Source organism: Punica granatum, chromosome 3 (genome assembly GCF_007655135.1).
Source record: "Punica granatum isolate Tunisia-2019 chromosome 3, ASM765513v2, whole genome shotgun sequence".
NCBI lineage: Eukaryota > Viridiplantae > Streptophyta > Magnoliopsida > Myrtales > Lythraceae > Punica > Punica granatum.
The window spans coordinates 29,059,070-29,070,597 of NC_045129.1; the positions used below are offsets into that span (position 1 = coordinate 29,059,070).

The 11,528-nt window shown below is 37.5% G+C and overlaps 1 protein-coding gene across 2 annotated transcripts; it reads left to right on the plus strand.

Moving 5' to 3' along the window:
* The first annotated feature begins 1,511 nt into the window (after window positions 1–1,511).
* Window positions 1,512–4,735, plus strand: LOC116199291. 2 transcript variants are annotated; one of them, XM_031529598.1, is made up of 4 exons: window positions 1,512–1,618; window positions 1,760–2,062; window positions 3,542–3,881; window positions 3,979–4,735. In XM_031529598.1, the coding sequence occupies exons 3-4, from the start codon at window positions 3,567–3,569 to the stop codon at window positions 4,579–4,581; spliced, it is 918 nt and encodes a 305-aa protein (XP_031385458.1). In that variant the 5' UTR covers window positions 1,512–1,618; window positions 1,760–2,062; window positions 3,542–3,566; the 3' UTR covers window positions 4,582–4,735. The 2 variants fall into 2 exon arrangements, with proteins under 2 accessions (XP_031385458.1, XP_031385457.1); XM_031529597.1 differs by having other exon boundaries at window positions 3,554–3,881.
* Window positions 4,736–11,528: the final 6,793 nt, after the last annotated feature.

The following is an 11,528-nucleotide window of genomic DNA, read 5'->3' on the forward strand; positions in this document are numbered from 1 at the left end:
TGGATTAAAATGGCAAGCAGAGGCCACAGGAGGCCTTGTGGGATTTTGGGAAAGGGATTTTGATTTTATTAATTAAATAATAATTGGTTAATTATGTCAATATTGGCCAAGTCACTGTCCTAGCATTAATTGAACTAGCTGCGTCACTCATGCATTGCATGAGATTATTATCTGACTATATATGTTATAATATTATATATATTATTAAATAATAATTTCATTATATTGTGCATGAAATAAATTAATATTATCACATGTATGTATATACATATTTATAAATATGTGCCCACATACTATAATTATAGAAAAAAGTCGTTTAAAAAATGTATTATATTGAGTAATTTAATACGTAATAAATGTACAAATTCTACTTTTACTATATGTACCATAGATACAAGCTTTTGTCTCGTGCATTGCACGGGTTTGTATTTATAAACCTGTGCAACGCATGGATTTACGAACCGATTATAGATGTGGGATGAAAACCAAAATTGATATATTTTTGTGAGAAAAAATAATTCATGCTAGATTTGGAAAAAAAAATGTAAAATTCGTCATTTTTAGGTAATTTTCCCAAATTAAATTTACTTTTTAATTATAATGAAAAATTTCAACAATAATTGAATATTTTAAGTCACAAACCTAATATATTAAACTAATTTTAAATAGCTTAATGCAAGTTTAGTACTAATTTTCCTACTTCAATTGCATTTCATATTTATTGAATCGTTATTATTAGTTAGAATTACTACATATATGAAGTATAAGTATACAAATTTGATTTTGTAAATATTTTTTAAAATAATATATTGTAAAATTCTTCATTTCATTAATTAAATTTTAACATTTTATGTTCATTCATAGATTTAGAGTCCTATGTATTAATTGTTTTGGGAAATTCTGTATATAGGTAAGTAAGTATTTTATTCAACACATGCTGAATATTTTTAATATAATACAATTATATATTGAGGACATTACGTAGATATCTATATTTTTTATTCGCACATTTGTTTAAATATTGCAATCTTAATCCATATTTTCACATGATAATTTTATTTTTAATGTGCTAGTAAATTTACATAATTAGTGCATCTGTGATAATTTATACATATGGTATACTAATTTATATATCTATTTTAACATTTGTTTATTAAATTATTTATTGTTCAAAAAATTGAGTTTAATTTTGACATTTATTGTAAAAAGTACTCAAGTTTACATATGTGGTATTATATCTTTAGGTAGTATTTTAACTTCATCAAATAAAAACTAATTTTTTTCTATTTTTCAATTGCATTAATTCAACAACATTTATTGAGTGGTATTTCTTGCAATCAAGTTTACTCATATATAGATATAGTTATGGATATGGATAGAGATCGTAATTTATTGCACTAGAGTCTTAATCAAGCATATTAGTTAATGAGGAGGTTGGCAGGCTTGTTCATTCTCTCCATATATATATTTTTGTCTTATGCTCGGAAAGACTGGCTCATCTTATTAATGAGGAGGTAAGGAGGGCGAGGGAAGGCCTATACGCGTACGGATGCCACGGTGCGATATTGGCTCATCTACTATTCGCTGACGACCAACTGCTCTTTGCGGAGGCTTGCAGGTAGTAAATAGAGATTATGACGGGCCGTTTGGATTTGGAGTTAAAGTCAACGTAACTTTAACTTTGATTTTAACTGAGGAAGAAGACAAAAGTAAAAAATTACCGTTGTGGGCCCTTCATCTGATCGAAATTGACTTTCAGGGTTCTGAAGCAAAAGACAGAGGACCGCCCCCCCCCCCTTTGCAACCGTCTTCTCCAGCGACACAACGCCGGCCCCCCATCCTTCTTCCTCCTCTGCTCGACATCTCAAGCTTAATAACACCTAATCTCTTCTACCGTGCTTGTCGTCTGCGAGAAAGAGTAGCCCCTACACCTACCTCTGCCAAGAATCGTGTCGGCAGTGCATCTTCCGCTTATTACGAACAAAGCCGGTCCCCTACTAGAGGAAGTTCTCTTCTTAAGAAGTGGCTGAGCTCAGTTCCAACACCCACATCGACATTATAGGTAATTTCTGCGACCTATTTCTTGTCCAATTTGAATTGTATCGTTGAATTCCAGGTTAGGGTTTGGAGAATGTCACTGCCGTTACTGAGGGTCGAAGAATTCTTCGATTTTTTTGTTAATTTCCGTTGGATTGTGTTCTGAATTGCAGATATCTTTGTGAATTTGTTGGACCAATTTCATGTGACTGAACCTGTTGTTTATTACCGCCGTTTGTTGCTTAACACATAGCACAATCTGTGCTCTGTACATTAGTTGTTCGATGAAATGTTTGTGAGAAAGTAGAGTATCTGAAGAGCAGATATCTTACGGATTGTTCAGTTGGTTTTTTTTTTTTTTAAACTCCGATTTCACTTTGCTTGTTGTTCGAGCAGGTCTGTATGAAAGTTCGATTTATTGGCAGCTCTGTTTTTGTGCTCTGTACTGCATTTGTGAATCTGATATGCAGTTTGACAGTTATTGTACTGATCGAAAAGAGTTGTAACTTATGCACGCTTCAGTTCGTTTGTTTGTTGTTGAACTCAAATTTCACTGATTGGATATAATCTTTCAAAGGCCTTTTGGATATATTCTCCTGATTGTATATATTCTCCTGATTATATTCTCCTGATTGTACTCTAATTGCGTACAAAATCATAGAACGGCCCATATAAGAATCAGCTCATAGTAGTTCATATGCACTTATGCTCTGATGCAATTGTTTTAGATAGGTAATGGGGTGATCGGAATCAACTTCGACTTACTGGAAGTTCATAGCTTGTAAAAATATAAGCATCATGTCCAGAGTTTCTACAATAATTATTGGCATCTTTAGTAGTGCTGAGAATGCGGTTGTCTTTTTGTGTTAAGGTCCTGCATTCTGACTGATTAGGAAGCATTTGGCAGCTTCAAAGTGTACTTCAATGGGGAACATTGTTCACTGTTTATTATTAATAACATTAATTAAAGTGCGCATATTTCTATTCATCGCTTAAACTTTACAAAATTTAATCTTTTTATGTTACTTTGCTTGTTGTATGAGCAGGTCTGTATGAAAGTTTGGTTTATTGGCAGATGTGTTTCTGTGATCTGTACTGCATTTGTTCAATGAATTGCAGTACAGAAATTGTACTGATCGAAAATTGTTGCAGTGCAGAATGGTTTCAGTTGGTTTGTTTTTTTTTTAACTCCGATTTCACTTTGCTTGTTGTTAGAGCAGGTCTGTATGAAAGTTCGATTTATTGGCAGCTCTGTTTCTGTGCTCTGTACTGCATTTGTTCGATGATATGCAGTACAGAAATCTGCGTCTGTATGAATAGTTCGATTGACTCGATTTATTTTTACTGCATCTGTGCTCTGCTCTGTATTTGCAGCTCTGTTTCTCTGATCTGTACTGAATTTGTTCGATGATGTGTGTGAATCTGATATTTATTGCATTGGACTGATATTTGCGCTTAACAGTTTGTGGTTTCATAATGGTAGTTATGTGCGTGGCTTTGTAAGTTTTTGCTGCAGCATTTAGAAAGAGATGGCCCCCGAGGGTGATGGAATACTTGAGTGGACAGATGCATTGGAGAGTGCTTTCATTGACGTGTTGCTCGAGAAGTTCACAAGGACGCATACTACATCTTGGAAAGGAAAGGATTGGCAACAAATGAATAAGGAGCTGGAAGAGCAATTTCCAGGCACCACTCTCGGCAGCAAGAAGTTGCAGCAGAAGTTTCGCAGGCTGCGGACCCAATACACGCAGTTCACTGAGCTTGTTTCGCACACTGGTGTCGGTTGGGATGAGACAACCAACACGGTGAAGGCGAGTGCTCATGTGTGGAACAAATTTATTAAGGTATAGTAATAATAACCTGACTTACTGATGATTTCCAATTTGTATGTTTTTAGTGTAAGTCTTTACTGTGCAACTGTTCATTTTTATTTACATACAGAAGAACAGTGGGTTCAAGAGTTTCCAAGCAAAAGGCTTCAAGCATTACAACTCATTAAATGAGTTGTTCAGATCTAAGACAACAACAGGTGCGTTACGAATTTCGTCTGCAGAACCACCAAAGAGCCCAGAAACTTATGCACGCATGGAAGAAGACTTCCTAGCAGCAGCGGCAAATCGGGGAAAAGAACCAGTCAATCTTGAAGAGGGCTCCGGCGATAGTGATGACCCGGTCCATGAGGTTGCCGAACCTGTTGTTACAGCGTCCCGTCGGCAAGTGCGTAGAAGGAGTTCCAACGCTGACTCCCGATTGCAAGAGTGCCTCGACATGTTGAAGTGCAATATGAGCAGGAGGGAGAAGGAGAGAATTTGTACCCCTCCGACATCGAAGAGAGGTAAATCTGTGACGAGCCCTCCGAAACCAGCTCCGGGTTCTATCGAGGAGTCGATGGTTGTACTGAATGTTTTGCGTCCACAACTGTCCATTGAAGAGTACCTCGGGGCCAGTGATTGTCTAGCAAAGGATGAGCAGACAAGGCGTATGTTCATGTGCTTGCTCGATGATACAAGGCTTCCATGGGTTCGTCGCCTTTTTGCCCCTTGAGTGGGCATGATGCATCCTCAACTCTATCGTAATTTCGTATCGTTTAAATGCTATGACATTAAATAAACACTTCCCTTTTATATTTGTTGTGTGTGCAAGTACGTTGCTTTGATTGTTTGACTTGGTTATATGTGAATGCTGTGCTATTTGTCTATTTTGTTTGTGCATAATTTCTTGCATTCGTATACAGTGGTTGAAACTTGATTCGTTTCACCGTAAAAATCCAACTTACGTAATTGATGCCATTTTGTTTCTCACTATAGTCCGCTGAGCAAAAAGGAAGGCACGATGCCAAGACATGGTAATTCACGACGAAATGAAACTCAACCAAGTGATGAAGAAGATTACGACAATGAGCTTATGTGGATTTATCTTGCGCTTGAAAGTGCAGCGGCTGAACAACATGTCCCGCGCAACATTCCTTGTAGAACCTCAACGCTACAAGGTAGACATTACATAGAGGAAGTTCTTGCCAACGACACAAGGTGTTTTGAGAATTTCAGAATGCACCCTCACGTATTTCATAACTTGTGTGATACGCTAAGGGCAAACTGTAGAATCAAAAATACAAGGAAAGGTACAACCATCGAGGAAATGGTCGGCATGTTCTTAATGGTTGTTGGACATAGTACGCGATTGTCTGTGGTTGTCGAATGCTTTCAGCATTCTAAGGAGACGATGTTACGGCTCATCAAGGTAATAGTTAGAGGAATTCATTCATTGTCACCAACATACATAAGACGGAGGAACGTTGACGTGCAGCCTGAAATTCAGAGATGCCGAAAATGGTACCCATTCTTTAAGGTATGAGCTGTAGAATGAGATATTAATTTGGCAGTTAAGTTTTCCAATTAATTTGTAATTCGTATTCTTTCCATTATTCTCGTAGAACTGCATTGGAGCAATCGATGGAACACACGTGTCGGCTACTGTTCCTTCATCGGTGAGAGGCGCGTATCGCGATCGAAATAACGAGATCAAGGTTGTCAGAATCGCGATTCTACCTAGAATCGGTCGAGGGTCGTGGAATCGTAAATCGTAGAATCGAATCGTGAATCGTAAGATTCTACCTATAATTAAAAAAACAGCATATATATATATACACACTAAATTTCATGTCAGAAATAGTAGAAGTAAACATCAAATGATAAATCTTGTTACTTTCTATTTCGTTCGTCAAAATCTTAGTCTTCACAAGAGAGCGCTCCCACTATAATAACCTTAAATGATTTTTTTTTCGGTGATAAACCTCAAATGAAAATTGATATAGTACCGTGGTTGCGGATATTATAGGCGAAGTTGTTTTTTCTCCCTAACTTCTTCTTGGTCTATTCCTTCTTGGAATCATCTTTGCATCTAAAAAAGTCGAAAAAATTTCAGCCTAAATCATCTCAAACCATACGACAATCAGGAATTGGCCGGAACTCAATTTGAAGCAGTTTCAGAAACTTTCCAAGTCCCTATCACTTACAGTCAGGAGACAAGTTTTAAACTTTTTATAAAATAAGAGAACCGATGAGTAATACTGTTGCACAATGAGAGAGATGAGGAGGGAGAGAGAGGGGGCATATGACTTTGGGTTAAAACTAGAATCGTAGAATCGGTCTGATTCTACGATTCTGCGATTCGAATCGCGATTCAGTCACGATTCTACCTTTCCGATTCATGTCATGGAATCGGAATCGGTAACCACCCCTTGAATCGTAGAATCGTAAGATTCTACGATTCGAATCGCGATTCTAACAACCATGACGAGATTACGCAAAATGTTCTCGCCGCTTGTTCGCATGACATGATGTTCACACATGTCGTGACTGGATGGGAGGGTTCGGCTCACGACTCGAGAATTTTGTCCGATGCCGCTACATTGCAGACATTCCCCGCTCCATATGGTGGTAAGTTCTTACTCATATCGCATGTTTTGTTGTCAATCGCGTATGTATTTCCATAATTACATTTTACAACTCTTATATATTAGATCAATATTTATAATATTGCAGAACAATATTATGTTGTTGATGCTGGATACCCCAATATTCCCGGTTATATGGCTCCTTACAAAGGGCAGAGGTACCATCGCAGTGACTTTAATGACGACACACCACCAACGACGGAGAAAGAGTTATTCAATCAGCGGCACGCATCCGTTCGTAATGTTATCGAGCGATGTTTTGGGGTGCTGAAGAGCAGATTTGCCATACTGCGGTCAATGCCAAATTACGGCCCGGTTTGCCAAGGACAAATTACTCTTGCATGCTTCGTATTGCATAATTTCATTCGGCTTAATAATTATCACAACAGATTATTCGCAGAGCATGGAAATGCATGGCAATATTACGATGAATTCCGAAATCCTCCACATCTAATTGGAGATCGGGTTGACGTAAACATGAGAAGCAGGGAAATGGATGCATTACGTAACCGTATTGCAGATGCAATATGGCAAGCGGAAACAAGATGAAGTCGGTAATAAATAAAATGAATGGATGTAGTATATAATTGTGTATAATGAGATTGTGTGTTTGAATAAGATATGAGCCCCACCAGTTTGACTTTTCAAATGTGTGTTTTGTTGTGTAGTGTAGAGTTAAAGTTAAAGTTAAAATCATGGTGATTTTAACTTAGTAACCAAACAGGGCCTGAGTGTGTTTGGATTGAGAGTTGAGTTGAGTTGAGTTTTGATTTTAATTGATTTGTAATGATTGTATTGTTGAATTATGAAAAAAAGTGTGAAAAAGTAATAAATAATTGAGAGAAAATAATGATTAAGTAATGATTGTGTTGTTGAATTGTGAAAAAGTAATGAATAGTTGAGAGAATTTAATATTAAAAATTGAATTAAATGGTTAAAAATATTTTAAAAAATAAAAAAGTAATGATTGTGATATTGAATTGAAAATAAGTGAAGTTGAGTTGAACATTGTTTATAAAACAAACACACCCATATGGAACACTTGACAGATTCTTGATATGGAATCAAGAATAAGGCCTGATATGGGCTTGTAAATTGTGGGCTCAACCGGCAGGAGGCCCACGGGCTCAGATTCTTCCCTAAGACTGCATAATCCGGACAAAGAAGGAACGGTTGAAGAAGGAACCGTTTGAAATCTTCAATGATAAAAAACTGACACGAAAACCATTATAAATAGGAGAAGAGAACCACAGAACAAAGGCAGATCGAAGGACATCCTTTGAATTCACAAACATCTTATCCATTCATTCCCTGAATCCCCTCGAGCATTTCATTGGCGCCGTCAATGGGAATCCGCATCGGATTCCTGTTGAAGCGAACCAAAGGTCATGGCTTGAACGTGTAGCGAGACTCAAAAGTCGGTACAAGAAGCGCGATCTACAGCCAGCCATGGAAATCAACCACCTTGTCCTCTTGAACCTGTAGCAGGAGGAGAAACTTCTGACCTGAACAAAGTCCTGGAAACTCTTTCCCTCGAGGTCTTGAGTGCAGCAGAAGCATTAATCAATGAGAGGATCACTCTTCTCGGAATGAATGTTTGGTCGTGGATGACCAATTGGATAATTTTCTGTACAAACAAGTCCAAGAAGGGTTTCAACACGCCCCTCGACAGAAGATGAAATGGAAGCAACGGGGAGAATGTTGCATGGAAAAGCAACCATGCATATTGGTGTTCCTTCACATGCAACCATGCATCCTGATGTTCATCCCTATCGTGAACAAGACCTTCCAGCCCGGTTCTGAGACAAACTTCGACTCCCGCCATTCTATCTTTCAAAGACGTGCATCGCATGATTGCTGACCAGATCTCGAAGACAATAAAAGCATCTGAATGTCGACAGTTAGGCTTGACCGTTCTTGAAGACAACAAATCTCCTTCTCTTTCGAGATTTTGGAAGCAACTCTCCCCCCGAAATTCGTGATGCCTCACTTGCTCGAAGGACGGATCCGAGAGCGATAGCAGTGGGGGCCAATTGCTCCGACCCCACTTGCTTGAGATTAAAAAAAAAAAATCGTGCAAATTGCAATGTCAATTGCAAGCAATGTTAGAAGATGGAAGATAGGATGTCATTCTCACAAAATCCCATCTCAATGTCCGTTGCAGAGAACGGGGGCACAAGTTGCATGAATATTATATTAATTTCTCGTGCCTATAAAGGGAGACCCCTCCCTCCGGTGAAGTGTACACCAGCACAAACGCATAGAGCTCCATCGAAAGAGTGTCTCAAAGTGCTCCCCAGTGAGTGTAAGAGAGTGTGAGAGAGAGGGGTGTGCGGGCGTGAGGAATTGTGCTCTCCACGAAGAGAGTATAGGGACGAGATTATACAGTAATTGAGAATATTTTTCGGAGTGTGCAGTATAATAATCACAAAGAAATAATAAATCAGGTCTCTAGGTAGAGAGAGAACGATAGGACCCTGAGAAGACAATGTTCAGTCCAGTTACTGTCAGTTTATAAAGAGATCAATATTCGCATAATAAATTAATTATATAGTGAAATTTTTACCCGTTGGCCCACGTGATTTTTTTTCCATACTCAGAAGGTTTCCACATTAAATCGTGATCTCCTTCATTATCCTTCGTCATTATTTCCATCTATTTTCTGGTCATAATGAAAATTATTATTTGTCAAGTTATTACTTAATAAACCTGGGAAAGTCTCCCGCTCCCAACAGATAGATCATGTCAGAAAGCACATGACGTCTTTACTCTGTCGAGGAGCAAGTGAGGAATTGCAATGCTTTTTGTTCCTGGCGGACCCCACGGGTATTGCCGCAGATTGGTTCCATTAACTTCCTTCGGGATTCATACGTAATTTCAAGCAATTGCGTGATAAATTTGTGGAGCGGTTCGCGAGCATATCATGTCAAATGTGACGTATCCGAGCTTGTTGCCAGCGAGCAAAATGAGAAATTAGAAACCTTGCGCCAGTGGTACGACAGATTTTTCGACGTGGCTGCAGAAATCGATAATATCTCCCAGCGAGAGGCAACATCCGCCTTTCAACGCGGGCTTAGGAGTGAAGATATAGCGAAGAGTCTGATTATCACCACTGCTGCGGATTTTGCTGAACTAACCGAAAGAGAGCAGTGTATCATGGTTGCGGAATTTTCCGAACTCATTTCTCAACCTTTTGTCCCGATTCTTTTTTCTAAATTGTATGTGAGGTTTACATTGATACAAAGAACTCGTGAAAATGAAGGCCCGAGCGAAAAGAACGAACGGCCGAAGTTGACTCGTGAATTTGTTACTTTTGATTGGATGTTTGGCAGTTGGACAGGTCCCACATCTCTTTCACGTGTACGTCACGTCATCATGTCATTATTTTTAAATGATTTTAGTAATGACATATCCATCTGATATAATCCTCAAATATTGTGCCTTATAATATAAGTTTTAAAGGTTGTACCACAACTGATTATAGCCGAATCTCCTTTCGCGGTAGACAAACCTTTGACCCAATAGTTTCGGTCTAAAAGGAGATTCAACTTAAACTAAGTGTAAATGATCCTCGAGTATCGTTTTGGTAGTTGTCTCTCTGATCCTACTGGAAAAAAAATGCCTCTCCAATATAAGGAATCCAACTCAATAAGACCGAATTATCTTCGGATGATAAAGGTTATACATGAATTTAATATTAATGTGATAAAAAAATAAATAGAGACAAAAATTCTCACCAATGAAAATTGCCCATGGTTAAGTGATAATAACCCCTTTCTCTCGATAAGTTGTATGTCAGATTACGTGATTTATGTCCTCAATGTGCTTATAAAATTGCCCTATATGGTAGGACCAACCAACCAAGAAAGCAATACTGACATAAACCTGTTCGACATGTATAAACTAAGAGGCGGTGATTGATGAGCTGTCTTGTTACATTAATTTTATGTTTTGATGGATAACTGCTAACAAATGGATGCGGGGCATCTTAAATTGGGTACATTAGTGGCAGCAATCAACTCAATCAAATCTTCCAAAAAATTCTTCCATAAAGTTTCCAAGGTTGGTGAGGCTGAAAATAGTGGTAGATAAGGGTTGATATTAGTAGTTTGACACTTATTATTTTAAATAAAATCTCAAGTTCGAACCTTATAAATAAAGAAAATTTATGTTGAAAGAGCTATATCTTTTAGTGAATCAATCCGTCTCGAATTGGATTAGTCGGGATCTATTAAATTTTGGATATCAAAGTCTATAATGAAAAAAGGGTTTGGATACCAAAGTGTATAATGAAGAAAAGGGTGGCTGATACCCAAAGGTTTATAGCACATGACCTAAGTTCTTGCATGATAACAAAGAGTTTTTAGGTTCGGTTCTTGTCATAAAATTATTCGTTTTATTATCTATTAAGATTCTATTTTAATGTATCAAACCCATGAAACTTTGAAAAAGAAATAGTAACTGATATTTTCAAAAACAATAATTTTTGTTATAAATACTTGGACATTACATATGAATTTTTTTGTTTCTGTGTAACGTGCCCAGTAGGATAATTGAAGAAGATATTGTGCTAATAAGAAATCCATCTACAAGTAAAGTTGTACTAGTCACGAGGTGAGATACATTTGACAAATTATATTATTAGTTGTGTTGAAAAATTAGATTGCACATTCTATGAGCTTATATTTTCAGTAATTAGTTGGTGTAATTCGCGTATTTAGTAGACGGAATTGAATCAAACAACTCTGTCATCTTCATGATATGTTTCATACCTGGATTAGTTGTATTGACCAATCTATAGATAATTTGAGTGCGATAAGCTAGAAACTTGGCTTGGGAAATCATCCTATCCATTTTTAAAGATTTAATCCTTAAGGTTAGAAAATTTCCCAAACACTTGTCGCTCAAAGCCAACAAATAGTTTCGATAGGCTTATAGGGTTGTAGGCAAGGTTGGGTTGTATACCTGATACTAGCTGGTATTTGAAATTGTTCCATCTTGTATCCAAAATAGTTACTACCATAGGATTATTTGT

Bases quoted from the DNA above. Each gene is read 5' to 3' on its own strand.
- LOC116199291 (XM_031529598.1), top strand. From the start codon at position 3,567: ATGGCCCCCGAGGGTGATGGAATACTTGAGTGGACAGATGCATTGGAG. The intron at 3,882-3,978 runs GTATAGTAATAA...ATTTACATACAG, and splicing joins TGTGGAACAAATTTATTAAG to AAGAACAGTGGGTTCAAGAG.